This window comes from Anticarsia gemmatalis, chromosome 11 (assembly GCF_050436995.1).
Source record: "Anticarsia gemmatalis isolate Benzon Research Colony breed Stoneville strain chromosome 11, ilAntGemm2 primary, whole genome shotgun sequence".
Classification (NCBI taxonomy): domain Eukaryota; kingdom Metazoa; phylum Arthropoda; class Insecta; order Lepidoptera; family Erebidae; genus Anticarsia; species Anticarsia gemmatalis.
This window is the reverse complement of record NC_134755.1, coordinates 257,627-277,386: the sequence shown is the minus strand read 5'-3', so window position 1 is coordinate 277,386 and position 19,760 is coordinate 257,627. Positions and strand designations below refer to the sequence as shown.

The 19,760-nt window shown below is 36.8% G+C and overlaps 5 protein-coding genes across 23 annotated transcripts in view; 1 reads left to right on the top strand and 4 right to left on the bottom strand.

Moving 5' to 3' along the window:
- Positions 1-19,760, top strand: part of LOC142976754 (uncharacterized) — a 248,607-nt gene that overhangs the window by 52,751 nt on the left and 176,096 nt on the right. The window lies entirely within an intron of this gene.
- LOC142976757 (kazal-type trypsin inhibitor-like) lies at positions 10,042-11,531 on the bottom strand. The gene is made up of 2 exons (XM_076120307.1): positions 11,398-11,531; positions 10,042-10,828 (listed from the first exon to the last, which is right to left on the bottom strand). Exons 1-2 carry the CDS (start codon positions 11,414-11,416, stop codon positions 10,485-10,487), a joined length of 363 nt encoding a protein of 120 aa, XP_075976422.1. The 5' UTR covers positions 11,417-11,531; the 3' UTR covers positions 10,042-10,484.
- Positions 12,383-13,951, bottom strand: LOC142976637 (serine protease inhibitor dipetalogastin-like). The gene is made up of 2 exons (XM_076120112.1): positions 13,801-13,951; positions 12,383-13,213 (listed from the first exon to the last, which is right to left on the bottom strand). The coding sequence occupies exons 1-2, from the start codon at positions 13,817-13,819 to the stop codon at positions 12,873-12,875; spliced, it is 360 nt and encodes a 119-aa protein (XP_075976227.1). The 5' UTR covers positions 13,820-13,951; the 3' UTR covers positions 12,383-12,872.
- LOC142976636 (serine protease inhibitor dipetalogastin-like) lies at positions 14,788-16,298 on the bottom strand. 2 transcript variants are annotated; one of them, XR_012959668.1, is made up of 3 exons: positions 16,190-16,298; positions 15,209-15,620; positions 14,788-15,176 (listed from the first exon to the last, which is right to left on the bottom strand). XR_012959668.1 is itself a non-coding variant. In XM_076120111.1 (2 exons), exons 1-2 carry the CDS (start codon positions 16,206-16,208, stop codon positions 15,277-15,279), a joined length of 363 nt encoding a protein of 120 aa, XP_075976226.1. In that variant the 5' UTR covers positions 16,209-16,298; the 3' UTR covers positions 14,788-15,276. The 2 variants fall into 2 exon arrangements, 1 of the variants encoding a protein (XP_075976226.1); XM_076120111.1 differs by having other exon boundaries at positions 14,788-15,620.
- Positions 17,145-18,257, bottom strand: LOC142976638 (turripeptide Gsp9.3-like). The gene is made up of 2 exons (XM_076120113.1): positions 18,104-18,257; positions 17,145-17,976 (listed from the first exon to the last, which is right to left on the bottom strand). The coding sequence occupies exons 1-2, from the start codon at positions 18,120-18,122 to the stop codon at positions 17,636-17,638; spliced, it is 360 nt and encodes a 119-aa protein (XP_075976228.1). The 5' UTR covers positions 18,123-18,257; the 3' UTR covers positions 17,145-17,635.

Sequence of the window (19,760 nt, the reverse complement as noted above, 5' to 3'; positions counted from 1 at the left end):
ATATTGAAATTTGGAGTCTTGGATGAATGTTTGACTTAATCAAACTAGAAGCAGGCGTTTTCTTTGACTGCAGATTCGTCGTTTTGTCTAGATGAGTGAATAATGAGAATGAAAATGGTAATACGTGAGAGATGAATGTTGGAACAACAACAGTTTTGTAAATTCGCTTTTTGCCATAAACGTGTACATTACATATATATCGGGCATTGTATTCTCTGCTTTCGGCCTAGTACTAATGAGCTATCAATTCAATACTGTTTTTTTAATCTTAAAACCTTACCTTTGTGAATTAAGAAACGTATTATCGAATGACTATTAAGTTAACATTTGTGCATCTATGTAAAGTACAAAACTGCTGATTATGTCATACTTCGTTATGTAACTTTCAAAATCAATCATAGATTTCGTTCCTAGTACCGCACAAGGTCTTACTAGAACCGCCACTTATCATAAAGCTTTAGTTCGTACATGTAATATAATATTGGCTTTCAGCACATTTCCTCCGTAAAATGATTATAGTTAACAACCAGCAATAATGCCTACACCTACGTCCAGGTACACAGACATTGTGTACACTAGATAAACTCACTAAATAGAATGAACATTGAGCGTACTTGCTAGAGTTATATATACGACTAGCTGACCCGCGCAACTTCACTTGCGTCACGTAAGAGAGAACGGGTCAAAATTTTCCCCGTTTTTGTAACATTTTTCGTTGCTTCTCCGCTCCTATTGGTCGTAGCGTGATGAAATATAGCCTTTAGCCTTTCTCGATAAATGGGCTATCTAACACTGAAAGAATTTTTCAAATCGGACCAGTAGTTCCTGAGATTAGCGCGTTCAAACAAACAAACAAACAAACAAACTCTTCAGCTTTATAATATTATAGTATAGATGACATCATACAAGCTTTTACTTGTGTACGAGCGTGTAAGTAATCACTTAAAATGAAAAAAAATGAGTGGCGCGTTTCAGCAGTTCTTTCAAAAGCTTCATTTACAAATTTCTGGTAGATTAAAGAGTGTTCCCGTTAATTATAATATGTAATAGGTGGCAAACCAATTCATAAATTTGTTTGTTTAAATTTTATATATTTTGCCTTTTAACTGGCTCATATATGAATATAATACTTTCTTCTACAAAGTAAAATATGGACGCAACGCAATTTAATGTCAGTCAACCTACTTCCACTCTTAAGTTAAGCACTATCTAGTCTTCTATATCTCATTGTGTCAGTGCCCTATGTTTTACTAAACACTAACCATAATTCGAACTCCTACGTGGCCGGCTATTGTCTCTCGTATTTAAATGTCGCTACAGGACTCTCATGCTGATTGTAAATTGTACCGAGTACCCAGTCCGTTTTATTGCAATTGTTTGTTTATATGAACACGCCTACGGTTTATTGAATATGATTTTAGTATACGGAAGGGGATTTTATCGATTTCAAGATATCTTTTCAAATGTTTGATGCGACTGGTCATCGACCATTCGGTCGGAAGCTACAAATATGTGACGTAATGTGCAAAGAGACGTCGCATTTAGGATATCATTTTTTTAAACTGTAACATAGGATGAAAGATCCTTTGATGACATTATTCACATTTGCTGACTTGTTTTGCGTCGCGTTCGTCTCTCATATGGGACTCTGTGTGATGCTCAAATCTTAAAACAAATTTGACATGTAATACAGGCAGCTTCCAAAAAATATTACGACTAAATTACGTGAATTTTGTGAATTCATATTAAAACGTATAAAAATCCTTATAACGAGAAAACCGTGCCATAGGGCAAAAGCCTCTAATTAGAACTATTTCAGAACGAAACCCAATTTGTACTCTTACGAGAAACCTCGTAAAATTCCCAGAATGTTGCTACGAACGTTTACGGATAAGACAAGGTACTTCATTAGAATATTAATTAAGAAGCACTCACAAAAATGTTTGTATCAAATAATGTCTTGTTTCAATACCACTATATGTTGGACACGCGGCTTTTATCACTTATACCACTTGTACTTATTACTAATTGGAACGTTAAGACCAGTATACATTAGAGGTTTATAATTTTTCGTAATGTTCGGCGACTGCTCGGCGCTGTGTTCGGGGTTTGGGTCATAGTCCACAGGTAATGGAATTCTATACAATTAACGCGATTCAACGTTTAACCTCGAATTGCTTGATGTAACATTGGCATTTTCTCGGCTATTTAAAAAGTAATCCTAAGTTTTTCTTTGGCATCAAATACGGGCTATCTAGCTTGATCGTTTTAGTAAATATTTGCTTAAATTTTTTTTTACGAAAGTAAACAAGTAACAATGTAGCGATATTTTGTGATTTTCAACTTGTAATCACGCAAATTTACGTAAAAACATTACGTCAACATTCATACTAAACATACGTTTATAGAAAAGTGACAAATTAGATTAAGTGGTCAAATTTCCCAACCACTAATCGTTTCTAATGTGTTTCCACCTTCACCTGAATAATTTATAGGTGACAAGGTCCGCTGAGAGCCGCTTACACCAAAAGTGAAATATTAAAATTCCATTAGAACTTGATGGGGTCCGAACCTGTGATTTACGTCCTTTTCATTTCAATATTAATTGCTTCAAAGAAAACGATTGCTGTTAATTTTATGTGAAAGATTTTAAAAGTGATTATGGCTTCATTTAGATTAATAGATTTCCATGTTCCGCCTACGAGACTTGTGAAATGGATTTTATAGATGTCGTTTATTATGAATGTATTTTGGAATTTAAATATATTGTAAATGCGTGCGTTTTGATAGAATATATTATAGCCTATGAAGCAATAACGATTTGGCCAGAAAAATGTATCTATTTTGACCGGATATGTCGATGTACGAATATTTATTTATTTATTTATCTTCCTTACAACTATCTTTACAGGTTTGTACCCAATGCGACAGTGTGGCATATTCATAATGTCATAGAAACATAAATGCCTTGCCTGTACTTGTTTGGAACAAAAATATGCTATACGATATTTTTGTTTCAAACAAGTAGAGGCAAGTCCTAATTAAAGGTCTAATTCTTCTTAGGTGAAATAGTACTCTCTTTGACAAATTGTTCAAACACTGTCTTAAAAGTAATAATAATTATCCTAAAATTTTCAAATTATCTGTCTAGCAAAATCTGTACTTAGTGATTATAAAGTTTCACCACTAAGATAATTTACACTCCAATCAACAAAAACCCCAGCTCAAAATTCCACCAGCCTTGATTACCCCCGAGTAAACCCTGGGACACACGATAAGAACAGCCGATCTACTCAATAGGCCTAGAAGTTACGAACTAAGGCATTGAATACATGATTAATGTTGTGAACGCGATGAAAGACTGGAAATAGTTGGGAGTTAGTTTCTAAGAGGAAATCCATTCATACAACAAGCTAAGTAATCTGGTCGGGCGACTATTAATAGAGGTGTTTCTCTATACCTTTTGGATGTAGCTAACTAACTTTTTTCGTGTAATATGAGGCAACTATTTAGGAGTTATTTTCTTATCTGTTCAGGTTACATTTATCTTTATTTAGTGATTAACCTTATTGGCTACATTTGGCTATCACGTATTACGGTTTACAACTATTTGAAAGCCACTATGCTGTACATTGTTTTCTCTCTTAGAATATAGAGATGAACATGCTACATTTAAGCAGCAATGTACTAAATAGTGACCATCAATTTGATATACACTAGTTATCAACTGAGATGATACACATACCGGAGTCAAAGTTGATCAATGCTTCGTAAGACATTAACATATCTTAACGACTACTTCCTAATTGACTACAATCGGATTGATATTTATTTATAAGAACTCAAGGCCTCACTCCTCCCTCATTACGGGAGGAGACTCTTGCCCAGCAGTGGGACACTAATGGGTTACATTTATTTCTTCACTAAAAGAATAGGCGACAAAATTATTCTTCTTACACAGCAATTAACACATCACAAACTTGAACTAAAGCAAGAAACACATTAGTTCCGCAGTAAGTCAGTAGCAGTATCACAATCACACTTAGCCGCGGCCGTTATCAAGAGATTACGATCGGACACAGTATGAAGAGCCCATTCTATTATCATAACTGTCTGCACAATAAGGCGGCGAGATTTTTTCCTTCCGGAGTATGAGAGTGGTGGCGCGAGTTGGCGCGTGTGGCGTTTGTTGGCGTGAGTTGGCGCCGCGCCAACGTATTCAGACGGCTTGCAGACGAGCGCCTACGCTCCACTAAATGTTCGCACATCTGTGCTTCGTTTACATCTAGTTTTAGGACTAGCCGATTAATGATATTATTCTTAAATCTTTGCGTAGCAAATAGAATATACGAAGACTTCATTTTGAATTAGCATGCTGCATAACAATTTTTTATACTCGGCGCTATAGTGTTATTTAATTCGGAAGTTGTCATGTAAATTTGCTTGACGTTAATTACAGTTTTTTGAATGGTTTGGGAATAAGTTTTTTTTATCATTTAACTTACCAATAATATAATTATCGTGATATTGGTAGGAAATCAACCCATAGTTATTCTGCATAGTATTATGCTACAGCTGAAAGTCTACAAGTTTTTTGGTTCGTCATTATGTCGCGTTTTGTATTATAAAATCTTCATCCAAAAACGAGTTTCAGTAATATCTTCGACTGCACCAGCCCTACGCTTCAGCTTCATATAGAAAGTAATAATATTTAACATTAAACAAGACCACGTAGTTAACATAGCAATAACGTCTGGGGTATAGTTAGACACCGATATTTAGTGTTGTACGGTTTAGATGCCGAAGCGATTAGATCCTTAAGATTGCTTGCAAATATTTCTTGTGCACAGAAATCTTTCGATAAGGAAAGATTTCACCCTGAATTTTAAGTTTAATATGTAGGTATATTTGTAAATGACGCACGTTGTAGGTACGCTGTTCTGTACCATAATTTTAATAAAATAAATCAAAACATCCGTTTAATTTTTCATTCACAATAAAAGTAACATAAATCATAAGTTCTGTCATATTTTTATTTCCAACCACAGTGGCTTAAATGACTAACAATACCCAACTTATTTCTATAAACAAATTTATAACGTATTGAACGAGGCACAATATAGAATTTGATTGTCAAAACACCTCCATTGACACTCTTTCACTCGCCCGCGACGCGCGTGTAAACGCACCTGCGTGCTGCGTTTGCTATTGAATTTTGAAATGACATCGAAAAGGCTATAAATACAGTCCTATTATACAATATTCGTGTGAATTTACGAGCTTCGTGTGTGAATAAAGACCTGCGAGATATAACTCAACGAGCTTTCAGTTTTCTTGTGGTCAGTGTATATTAGAGCGTTTAGTCTGTGATTTTGAACTGCTCTTTCTTAAAGTTCTATCATGTTTATTATTTTCTAATATTATACAGGAATTAATTCAAACAAGCGGTTACTATCAAAAGTTTTATGTTTGAATTAAAGTTGTTCTGCCCCCTTATCTATTTTATTGAAGTAATTTTAATTAAGTATCTTTCAATACAAAGACATTATAACTGTATCAGAAATTTGTAACCATGCTTTAGATATTGCAGTCCAATAAAACATAGATAGGGTGGCCAAATAGTCGTCTTAAAAGGTTTGTACAAAGTGTCTAACGTATACTATCCCTTAGAAATTATTTCTCAGTGTTACTGAACATGTTCTAACAATCAGTGGTTATTTAGAATGCATATTGCATCGAAATGGTCGATTTATTAAAATATTATTACTCTATGAATAATAACTCGGTTCGCATAGTTTCCTTCTCATAATATAGTCCGACAACTTGAGTAGAGTGCCCTGTGTGCAAGGTTAGTGGCTGACAAAGGTACACAAAAATCATGATTTTGTATCAACTTTGATTCGCAGAGTTATGCAGCTGACAGTGGACTACTTGATACAGCTGCTTTATTTCCTATTTCCATCGAATTCTTAATTATAATCTTAATAAATCTCGCATGCCAAGGCTCTCTACTAAGTTGTTGGACTATAGTTACAGTAGGCGTTGCCGTGTCGTTTATTTCAATACTCGTTTAAGTTCAAAATAGAAATCAATTTGGTTCTTGTATCGATTTTGTAGATAATAATTCAAACGTGTTGTGAGTCTCTCTTCTAAACGGCTGAACCGATTTGGATGGAATTTGTTGAATAGATAGATTATATCGTATGAATATAAATAGACTACGTTTTCTTCCAGTGACACGAATATGAGCTAAGTTAGAGCACAATAGTTAAAGTGTCAAGTTCGCAAACCTCACTTGGTCAGCGTGGTGGACTCAAGGCCAGAACCCTCCCTCATTCCGGGAGGAGACCCTAACCCAACAGTGGGACAGTCATAGTTTTAATTTATCTTATATTTAAAAATTTCCATGTCACAATACTCACAATGTAAGTTATCGTAGTCCTCCGAAACGGCTTGATCGATTCTCATGAAATTTTTTGAGCATATTGAGTAGGTCTGAGATTCGGCCAACATCTATTTTTCATACCCATAAGTGACTAATTATTTTTATTTATAGGGCAAAACAACGTCTGCCGGGTTAGCTAGTTTTATTATAATAATGATTGGTAACAGGCGTCACGTTATTTATATTCAGAGCATATAAATCAATTATACGGTTATTTATATAAACAATTACTAATTAGTTACGTTAATAAAACTCCATATGCCTATAAATAAATAATAAGTGTAGATAATTTTCATCCGTTAAAAAAATATGCGAGTCACAGTTCATAAAATATTATATTATATTTCATACTTTATTTTCGAAAAATGATTTATTAGTAAAACAACGATTATTATGAATACATGAATTTTAAAAGCCAAAACATACGATTTTTTTTATTGCAGTTCTTAACAAACTTTACTGTCAAGTATCGAGAGTTGGACATTTAAAATGTTCTGGCAAAATAGTACTTACAGAGCCTGGTAGGGGCGCTAAACAGATTTTAGTGTAAAATATCTCGATAGTTTGCCGTTTATCGGTAGTCGACAGTAGTAGAGAATCGAGCTACAGAAACCAAATGCAACCTCACCAACAGCCGGCAAGCTATTGACAATTTTTTTATAAAAAACCCAAACAGCGCTTCTAGCGGGTGCTATCGGAACTAGATTTGTAGATCATTTTAAACGTCAAAATGTCGATACTCTATAGAGTCTATAGTAATGACTACTTAATCGCGCTTATGTATTCACTGAGAACGTGGATCGTAACATTCACCTTCATGGACAATAACAACACCATGATTGTATGGCTTTAAACACTCGAAGACACAGTCATCTGCGTAAGTATAACCATCGGAACCACACACCGGCGGCTTCATAATCAAATGGCAGAAGCAATCAGGACAAGGGCCATACTTAACTAACTTGATTCTGCGCTCTACTTCTTTATTCTTGCAATCAAGCTCACATTTATTGTGATATGTATGTAAGTCAGAACCACATACAGGATCTAAGTTTAATGGGCATACACACTCTTCAGCCAGTACTATACTGACTAATGCCGCGATGATCAGCAACGAATAACCTGAAATGCAATTATCAATCTATACTAATATTATAAAGCAGAAGAGTTTGTTTGTTTGTTTGTTTGAACGCGCTAATCTCAGGAACTACGGGTCCGATTTGAAGAAATCTTTCAGTGTTAGATAACTTATCGAGGAAGGTTATAGGCTATATATCATCACGCTACGACCAATAGGAGCAGAGCAGCAGTAAAAAATGTTACAAAAACGGGGAAAATTTTGACCCATTCTCTCTTATGTGACGCAAGCGAAGTTGCGCGGGTCAGCTTGTCAATAATAATATCATGTACTTGTCATCACAATTCGTAACGAGACTCTGGCCCAGCGGAGGAAGAGTCACGGGTTTTAAAAAAAGGAATGCATACATAACAAGTCTATGAAGAACAAGCTCTCTTGCAACGAAGAGTAGAAGACTAAATCCAGCAGTTTTATAATATATACCTCTAAATCTATTAGCTTAGCCTTTGTTCCAAACTATGTTGGAGTCGGCTTTCAGTCTCACCGGATGCAGCTGAGTACCAGTGTTTTACATCGAGCGACTGCCTATCTGACCTCCACAACACAGTTACCTGGGTTATAACACGATACCCTGCGGTAAGACTGGTTGTCAGACTTTTAAGCTTCTGAAGACTGGTTACTGTCAAAGACCTTCGAAAATGACATCCGGTCCCCCAAAATTTAATGTATCTTCCGAAACACGGAGGAACTCAATATGTATAAGACGGTCACCCATCCACAGAACAACTTCGACAAGCGTGGCTTAACCTCTGAGATCAATCCGCTGAGCCCCACAATTTAACGTGCGTTCCGAAACACGGAGGAACTCGATATGTATAAGATGGTCACCCATCCTCAGACCAACCTCGACAAGCGTCGCTTAACATCTGCGATCGATCCGCGTGGCTGTTGTTACTAAGCCACGAGCTCCTTTTAATATCTTTACTTTAATCATGGGAGATCACGCAACTCTGATCAGCTCAGAGGAACAGCGTCCAGCGTTGTGGCTGACTTCATAGGCTTCAATCACTTATAACTTTGCTTCTGGGATTTTACGAAGCCGATATTTCACCTATTCAAATAAAAGAGTCAAAATACGGGATGTATCGATGTGAATGAAGAAAGGGAAGTTCCTAGGACTCTATCCACCACTATTGGATGGTGTGATTTTAAGTATGTACTAGCTGACCCGCGCAACTTGGCTTGCGTCACATTAGAGAGAAAGGGTGAATTTTTTCCCCGCTTCTGTAACATTTTTTACTGGTACCTACAGTACGTAGCGTGATGATATATAGCCTATAGCCTTCCTCGATAAATGGGCTATCTAACACTGAAATAATTTTTCAAATCGGAAGAGTAGTTCCTGAGATTAGCGCGTTCAAACAAACAAACTCTTCAGCTTTATAATAATAGTATAGATGTATGAGTTTAAAAATATTCATACCGTGTTTAAGTCCCTCCATGTTTCCTCTCGTGTTCGTTGTATGGTTCTGATAGTTTCACAGAATAACATGTTGCTTTTGTATGATATTTTATCAGCGGAACTAAGCATATAATATGCTAGTTTATATAAATCACTATATAATCGATTTCCTAAGGCTTTGTTTTCAATAGATTTGGAGAAAATCGATTTATGGTATAGAAATAAATAATATTATGTAACAATTATAACAGGTTCGAAATAACTTTGTGTATCTGAATGTAGCCGCAAGCCGATTCGTGGAAGCAACGTAAGATTTATTTTATCATAGAAATGTGAGAGAAGGCGTAACAACGACGCAGTCTGTTTGTTCCGTACACTATGCTATCCGTTCTTCTAAATCTTGCTCACCCCTATACCTTCACTCAGGAAATAGGTGTGATTTATAATAATAATGTCCTCCTAGCCGATATACGGCTACGGCGGTCAGTTTCATTGAAACTGGCCATCTGTGCAGGACTTTGTTTATAGTGTCCAAGTGTGTGCACAATACACAGGTACACTCTCTATTCCATCACTCTCATAGTTTGGTGGGACGGATAACCGACACGACCAGTGAGAGGTCAGGCGCAGGACCGACGGCTTTAGGTGCTCTCCGAGGCACGGAGGTCTTCGACCTCAACTTCCTAACTCCGGGCAATCTCTAAGAAATTCTTAACAGAAAATCTCAGGAAGGACTTTTTTGGCCCGACCCAGGATTCGAACCCGAGACCTCTCGCACCGCAGTCGTATATACTACCGACCGCGCCACAGAGGCAGTTAATGTATGTATTAACAGAGTTATTTAGTGCATACAGGGTAAAATTCAAACACTTAGCGAAACTTCATTATTTTCATTAATACTCTTTAAATAAATGATTTCTAATATGTACTCAATTCTTAGGATCAAAACACACGGAAAGTGAAGCCGCTCGCGGCGCAGGGATCGACTTGGGTGATAAATATAATAATGTTTGACTAAATTACTCGGCCGTAAGTCACATAAAATAAACAATGATAAATTGTCACATTTAATTTATTGTGCGATAGAATTAGTTATTGGTAACACAGTAATTATTATATGTATTTTTTTTATTTAAGCATAAGTAAAATGATTATTACAATTCAAAACCAAAAAAAGTAATGTGTAGGTGCATTAGAAAATTGTTTTGTCGACTGTAGAAAATCACGATACAGTACTGTGATACTATCGAGTCGCGAGCGTTTGACATTCAAAATGTCCTAAAAAAATGTTCCATGTTGTAGTATCCCTAGCGAGAGAGAACAATTTTAGCAGTACATTTTAAATGCCAGTCTCGATACTCCGTAGTACCGCCGATTTTCTACCACTATCGACTATCGACAACCGGCCATCCAGAAATTTTGAACCAAAATCTAATTTTACAATACATTTCAAATGTGTGTCTCGTGCTACAGTATACGCATGCAACATCTGTGTATATTTACTGAGACCGCGGTTGTGCACACGGACCCACACTAACAACTTGAACTCCAGGATTATGTGGCTTCAAACAATCAAAGATGCATACATCTGGATAAGTGTAACCGTCTGAACCACACACTTTAGTAAACCACCCACTATCACAGCCGCAAAAAGGACAAGAGCCTTCCTTAATTACCTTGAGTTTGTGCAATGATTGGTCGCTATTGCATTCAAGCTCACACTTGTTTGCATATGTTACTCCGTCGGAACCACATACAGGACTGTTGATACGGGGACATCCACAAGGCTCATATGCCAGTGCTGTACTGACTAATGTCGCGATGACCAGCAACTCAACCATACCTGGAAAGAAATATTAGTAATTTACCAATCATCACATTTCGCCAGGAGACCCTTGTCCAGAAGCGGTACAGTCACAAATTAAAAAAAAATCTTAAATTCATATTCTGAAACAAAGTCTTCGTGTCTGTCTGTTCACGATCATCTGAAAATCTACTGAACGCATAACCGATACACAGATTTTGTCTCCAAGGTTGTAGGTTACTATTTGCTAAAGTTAACTCATCGTTATATTACAATGTCGGAGTTTGGATGTACGGGTGGATATTTGTTACTCAATCACGCCAAATTTACCGAACCGATTTGGTGAAGCTTGTCAGTGAGTTAATGTATCAAAATAACGCATTGGCTATAAAAATATGGTCCACGCGGGTGGAGTCGTTTGCAAGAGTAGAAGATAGTCTTGCAAACCCAGCAGTTTTAACATCTCCACTCCATTCTTAGGAGACCGCGCAACATTGATCTGACTGAATGTGTGAGGAGCAGACCTCAGAGTTGTGCCTGACTCCAAGGGTGGGGGACTCAATCACTAGTAAACTAATATTTCTGGTATTATTCTTATATATTCTTACCGTGTTTCAGTCCCGCCATGTTTCCTGGTGTCTTTGTTGTATGGTTCTGCTTGTTTCACAAAATATCGTGTTCCTTTTGTATGATATTTTATCAGCGGAACTAAGCATTATAATATGTTAGTTTATTTAAATCACTATATAATCGATTTCCTAAGGCTTTGTTTTCAATAGATTTGGTTAAAATCGATTAATGGTATAGAAATAAATAAATAATATGCAACAATTATAACATGCACAAAATAACTTTGTGTACTTGAATGTAGCCGCAAGCCGCTGCGTAGATTATAAAATATTGCATTTTTTTAAAATGCGAAATGCGAGTGATGGACGTAACATTTGATTTGACTCCCTCCATGGCGTAGTGGTTTAGGTCACCACGCCGCTACCATTTTGTCGGGAGGTCGTGGATTCGATTCCCACCAGGAACAATTATTTGTTTGAGCCACATATAATTTTTTCGAGTCTGGTTGTACTTTGAGTCCGTTGTTTGTGTGTTTGTAAAAGTCCTCACGACACAAGAGCAATTTGTAATGCGGGAGTTGTATTAAAAAAAAAAACCCGTCTGTTTGTTCCGTATGCTATCTCTTTCTAAATCTTCCGGCTTGCGACTATATTCAGATATTGAAAGTTATTTAGCAGCCCAAGGGTGAAATAGCAATGGATGAGTGAAATTTTTACATATAATTTAAACGCCTGATTAAAAAATAGATTTCTAATTCCCAAACGAATAACGTTTTAGGCATGTAAAAGTCCTCGCTACACAAGAACAATTCTTAAGATCAAAACACACGGAAAGGGAAGCCGTGCGCGGCGCAGAGATCGACTTCATATCTAACTGATTCTAAACTTTATTTTGATCATTTAAAGTCAAAAATCACTGGTTTGTCAGCAGAAAATTTTGAGGCGTTTTTAAATTGTGGAAGGAAAATATTATTATGTTCGACCAAATTACTCAGCCCTAAGTCACATAAAATAAACAACGATAAATTGTCACATTTAGTTTATTGTACAATAGAATTAGTTATTGGTAACGCAGCGATTATAACATACATTTTTTATTGAAACATAAGTAAAATGATTATAACAATTCAAAACCAAAAAAAGTAATGGTGACATTTTGCTAGTAGCGGGTGCATTAGAACATTGTTTTGTCGACTGTAGAAAATCACGATACAGTACTGTGATACTATCGAGTCGCGAGCGTTTGACATTCAAAATGTCCTAAAAAAAGTATTCCATGTTGTAGTATCCCTAGCGAGAGAGAACCATTTTTGCAGTACATTTTAAATGCCAGTCTCGATACTCCATAGTACCGCCGATTTTCTACAACTATCGACTATCGACAACCGGCTATCCAGAAATTTTGAACCAAAATCTGATCAGCGCCTTTACAGGACACCGTAGGAACTAATTTTACAATACATTTCAAATGTGTGTATCGTGCTACAGTATACGCATGCAACATCTGTGTATATTTACTGAGACCGAGGTTGTGCACACGGACCCACACTAACAACTTGAACTCCAGGATTATCTGGCTTCAAACAATTAAAGATGCATAAATCTGGATAAGTGTAACCGTCTGAACCACACACTTCCCACGACCTTCTATCACAGATGCATACAGGACAAGAGCCATCCTTAATTACCTTGACTTTGTACAATGATTGGGCGCTCTTGCATTCAAGCTGACACTCGTTTGGATATGTTTCTCCGTCGGAACCACATACAGGTCTGATGATTGGTGGACATCCACAAGGCTCATATGCCAGTGCTGTACTGACTAATGTCGCGATGACCAGCAACTCAACCATACCTGGAAAGAAATATTAGTAATTTACCAATCATCACATTTCGCCAGGAGAGCCTTGTCCAGAAGCGGTACAGTCACAAATTAAAAAAAAATCTTAAATTCATATTCTGAAACAAAGTCTCCGTGTCTGTCTGTTCACGATCATCTGAAAATCTACTGAACGCATAACCGATACACAGATTTTGTCTCCAAGGTTGTAGGTTACTATTTGCTAAAGTTAACTCATCGTTATATTACAATGTCGGAGTTTGGATGTACGGGTGGATATTTGTTACTCAATCACGCCAAATTTACCGAACCGATTTGGTGAAGCTTGTCAGTGAGTTAATGTATCAAAATAACGCATTGGCTATAAAAATATGGTCCACGCGGGTGGAGTCGTTTGCAAGAGTAGAAGATAGTCTGGCAAACCCAGCAGTTTTAACATCTCCACTCCATTCTTAGGAGACCGCGCAACATTGATCTGACTGAATGTGTGAGGAGCAGCCCTCAGAGTTGTGCCTCACTCCAAAGATGAGAAACTCAATCACTAGTAAACTAATATTTCTGGTATTATTCGAATCAAGAGTAATAAACATATATATTCTTACCGTGTTTCAGTCCGGCCATGTTTCCTGGTGTCTTTGTTGTATGGTTCTGCTTGTTTCACAAAATATCGTGTTCCTTTTGTATGATATTTTATCAGCGGAACTAAGCATTATAATATGTTAGTTTATTTAAATCACTATATAATCGATTTCCTAAGGCTTTGTTTTCAATAGATTTGGTTAAAATCGATTAATGGTATAGAAATAAATAAATAATATGTAACAATTATAACAGACACCAAATAACTTTGTGTACCTGAATGTAGCCGCAAGCCGCTGCGTAGATTATAAAATATTGAATTTATTAAAATGCGAAATGCGAGTGATGGACGTAACATTTGATTTGACTCCCTCCGTGGCGTAGTGGTTTAGGTCACCACGCCCCTACCATTTTGTCGGGAGGTCGTGGATTCGATTCCCATCAGGAACAATTATTTGTTTGAGCCACATATAATTTTTTCGAGTCTGGTTGTACTTTGAGTCCGTTGTTTGTGTGTTTGTAAAAGTCCTCACGACACAAGAGCAATTTGTAATGCGGGAGTTGTAATAAAAAAAAAAATAACCCGTCTGTTTGTTCCGTATGCTATCTCTTCCTAAATCTTCCGGCTTGCGACTATATTCAGATATTGAAAGTTATTTAGCAGCCCAAGGGTGAAATAGCTATGGATGAGTGAAATTTTTACATATAATTTAAACGCCTGATTAAAAAATAGATTTCTGATTCCCAAACGAATAACGTTTTAGGCATGTAAAAGTCCTCGCTACACAAGAACAATTGTTAAGATCAAAACACACGGAAAGGGAAGCCGTGCGCGGCGCAGAGATCGACTTCATATCTAACTGATTCTAAACTTTATTTTGATCATTTAAAGTCAAAAATCACTGATTTGTCAGCAGAAAATTTTGAGGCGTTTTTAAATTGTGGAAGATAAATATTATTATGTTCGACCAAATTACTCGGCCCTAAGTCACATAAAATAAACAACGATAAATTGTCACATTTAGTTTATTGTACAATAGAATTAGTTATTGGTAACACAGGGATTTTAACATACATTTTTTATATAAACATTAGTAAAATAATTATAACAATTCAAAACCAAAAAAAGTAATGGTGACATTTTGCTAGTAGCGGGTGCATTAGAACATTGTTTTGTCGACTGTAGAAAATCACGATACAGTACTGTGATACTATCGAGTCGCGAGCGTTTGACATTCAAAATGTCCTAAAAAAATGTTCCATGTTGTAGTATCTCTAGCGAGAGAGAACCATTTTTGCAGTACATTTTAAATACCAGTCTCGATACTCCATAGTACCGCCGATTTTCTACCACTATCGACTATCGACAACCGGCCATTCAGAAATTTTGAACCAAAATCTGATCAGCGCCTTTACAGGACACCGTAGAACCTAATTTTACATAACATTTCAAATGTGTGTCTCGTGCTACAGTATACGCATGCAACACCTGTGTATATTTACTGAGACCGTGGTTGTGCACACGGACCCACACTAACAACTTGAACTCCAGGATTATGTGGCTTCAAACAATCAAAGATGCATACATCTGGATAAGTGTAACCGTCTGAACCACACACTTTAGTAAACCACCCACTATCACAGCCGCAAAAAGGACAAGAGCCTTCCTTAATTACCTTGATTTTGTGCAATGATTGGTCGCTATTGCATTCAAGCTCACACTTGTTTGCATATGTTACTCCGTCGGAACCACATACAGGACTGTTGATACGGGGACATCCACAAGGCTCATATGCCAGTGCTGTACTGACTAATGTCGCGATGACCAGCAACTCAACCATACCTGGAAAGAAATATTAGTAATTTACCAATCATCACATTTCGCCAGGAGATCCTTGTCCAGAAGCGGTACAGTCACAAATTAAAAAAAAATCTTAAATTCATATTCTGAAACAAAGTCTACGTGTCTGTCTGTTCACGATCATCTGAAAATCTACTGAACGCATAACCGATACACAGATTGAGTCTCCAAGGTTGTAGGTTACCATTTGCTAAAGTTAACTCATCGTTATATTACAATGTCGGAGTTTGGATGTACGGTTAGATATTTGTTACTCAATCACGCCAAATTTACCGAACCGATTTGGTGAAGCTTGTCAGTGAGTTAATGTATCAAAATAACGCATTGGCTATAAAAATATGGTCCACGCGGGTGGAGTCGTTTGCAAGAGTAGAAGATAGTCTTGCAAACCCAGCAGTTTTAACATCTCCACTCCATTCTTAGGAGACCACGCAACATTGATCTGACTGAATGTGTGAGGAGCAGACCTCAGAGTTGTGCCTCACTCCAAAGATGAGAAACTCAATCACTAGTAAACTAATATTTCTGGTATTATTCTTATATATTCTTACCGTGTTTCAGACCCGCCATGTTTCCTGGTGTCTTTGTTGTATGGTTCTGCTTGTTTCACAAAATATCGTGTTCCTTTTGTATGATATTTTATCAGCGGAACTAAACATTATAATATGTTAGTTTATTTAAATCACTATATAATCGATTTCCTAAGGCTTTGTTTTCAATAGATTTGGTTAAAATCGATTAATGGTATAGAAATAAATAAATAATATGTAACAATTATAACAGGCACCAAATAACTTTGTGTACCTGAATGTAGCCGCAAGCCGCTGCGTAGATTATAAAATATTGCATTTTTTTTAATGTGAAATGCGAGTGATGGACGTAACATTTGATTTGACTGCCTCCGTGGTGCAGTGGTTTAGGTCACCACGCCGCTACCATTTTGTCGGGAGGTCGTGGATTCGATTCCCACACGGGACAATTATTTGTGCGAGCCACATATAATTGTTTCGAGTCTAGTTTTAGCCGCGAAACAATAGCAATATGTAATGCGGGAGTTGCATTTAAAAAAAAAATAACTACGCCGTCTGTTTGCTCCGTATGCTATCTTCTATCTATTCAGATACTGAAAGGTATTTAGCAGCCCAAGGGTGAAACAGCAATGGATGAGTGAAATTTTTACATATTTATGAAATATTTACATATAATTTAAACGTCTGATTAAAAAGTAGATTTCTAATTCACAAACGAATAACGTTTTAGGCATGTAAAAGTCCTCGCGACACAAGAACAATTCTTAAGATCAAAACACACGGAAAGGGAAGCCGTGCGCGGCGCAGAGATCGACTTCATATCTAACTGATTCTAAACTTTATTTTGATCATTTAAAGTCAAAAATCACTGGTTTGTCAGCAGAAAATTTTGAGGCGTTTTTAAATTGTGGAAGATAAATATAATTATGTTCGACCAAATTACTCAGCCCTAAGTCACATAAAATAAACAACGATAAATTGTCACATTTAATTTATTGTACATTAGAATTAGTTATTGGTAACACAGGGATTTTAACATACATTTTTTATATAAACATTAGTAAAATAATTATAACAATTCAAAACCAAAAAAAGTAATGGTGACATTTTGCTAGTAGCGGGTGCATTAGAACATTGTTTTGTCGACTGTAGTAGAAAATCACGATACAGTACTGTGATACTATCGAGTCGCGAGCGTCTGACATTCAAAATGTCCTAAAAAATGTTCCATGTTGTAGTATCTCTAGCGAGAGAGAACCATTTTTGCAGTACATTTTAAATGCCAGTCTCGATACTCCATAGTACCGCCGATTTTCTACCACTATCGACTATCGACAACCGGCCATCTAGAAATTTTGAACTAAAATCTGATCAGCGCCTTTACAGGACACCGTAGGAACTAATTTTACAATACGTTTCAAATGTGTGTATCGTGCTACAGTATACGCATGCAACATCTGTGTATATTTACTGAGACCGTGGTTGTGCACACGGACCCACACTAACAACTTGAACTCCAGGATTATCTGGCTTCAAACAACCAAAGATGCATAAATCTGGATAAGTGTAACCGTCTGAACCACAGACTTCAGTCCACCACATCCTATCACAGACGCATGAAGGACAAGAGCCTTCCTTAATTACCTTGACTTTGTACAATGATTGGGCGCTCTTGCATTCAAGCTGACACTCGTTTGGATATGTTTCTCCGTCGGAACCACATACAGGTCTGTAGATATAGTGACATGGACAAGGCTTATATGCCAGCGCTGTACTGACTAATGTCGCGATGACCAGCAACGAACAACCTGGAAGAAATTCAATTATCAATTTATCTTACTAATATTCTCATATCTACATATATCTCGCCTGTCTGTCCGCGATAAACTCAGGATCTGCTGAAGGCATTGTCATGCAGTTTTCATATATCGTTACCGTATTTCAGTCCCTCCATGTTTCCTCTCGGCTTAGTTGTATATTTCTGCTTGTTTCACAGATTATCATATTACTTTTGTATGATATTTTATCAGCGGAACTAGTCGCGACAAGTAAAAAGTCGGTCCCGTTGTTATCAATTAAGATAACAGTCGCTAAGCCACGTCATAGGCCTTCGGGAGGCTTGAACAACTTTGACTCAAGGTTGACCACTAACCAATAACCATACGATAAGAAGAAGCGGAACTAAGTACGTTGAACACATGCAATTTTTTTTAAATTGGTTTTCAAGTGTGTTTACCTTTTTTATAACTTGGTGGTAATTGATTTGTGGTCTAATAAGGAATAAATCGATGTATGCCATTATTAAGGTAACAATATCACACACCAAATGACTGTGTGCTTGAATATAGCTATAGTAACAGCATGTTTGGCACAGTGGTAAAAGTGGTCACCTCGCCTTAATAGCCGTAGCGCCACGTGTGGTGGGTTCGAATCCCACCCGGGACAAATATTTGTGTGAGTATGAGTATCTGTTCTGAGCCTGGTAGTTAATTTATCTATATAAGCATGCATTTAAAGGTTAATAAGTATGTTTATCAGTTATTTGATCACCATAGTACCAACTCTGGTTAGTTTCAAAGTGACCGTGTGTGAGTTGTCCAATGATAAAATACCTATAAACAATATAAAATTATTTTTCCAAACTTCAAAATCTTTATTGCGGTAACAGGTGAATCAATACAATCTATTAATCAAATAAAATATGTATATTTTTTGCAATAAACATTAAATTTATCAATAAATAAAAAAAACTTATTCTCTAACAAATGTATTTACAAAGACGGTATCATGATTAAAGGTTTATCTTTTCGGATACACGCAGCGTCATGTTTAATATACACTCCATAAAGATAAGGTTTATAACAATTAAAAATACACAGATTTCTATAAGTAACCCCGTCTGAACCACACAATCTATCTGACACCCACGGACATGGGCAGACCGGGCATGAACCTGGCCGGATTCTCCTTATTTTATATTCCTCATACTCGTATATATCATTTATCGTGCAGTTGAGAGAGCACTCGTTGTCGTACACTGAACCATCGAAAGCGCACACTGGATCGTAGTGATCCGAACAGTCACATCTTTCTTTAATTAAAGCCTGAACTGTGCAGGTTAATGAGGCGATGATCAGCAACATTTTCGTACCTGTGTACATATAAAATTATTCTTTACTCATTACCCAATAACTGTGTAGTCACAGGGGAAAGTTATTAAACAAACAGCCCTGTAAAAAAAATCCTTGGGTAAAAAAGTATCCCATAATATGTTGGCATACCTATAAAATTTCTTCCAGGTTATAAACTACCTGCCCTGTCCCGTGGCGCAGTGGTTAAGGTCACCACGCTGCTACCATTGCGTCGGGAGGTCGTGGGTTCAATTCCTACACGGAACAATTATTTGTGCGATCCACAAATAAATTGTTCCGGAACTGGTTGTTCTGTCCGTTGTTTGTATGTTTGTAAAAGTCCCCGCGAAACAAGAGCAATTCTTAATGCGGGAGCTGTCTTGAAAAAAAACGGAATCGATTCAATAGTTTTTCGCGAAAGAGTTACAGCTTTCCTCATAAACTCGCATTATAGTAGTTAC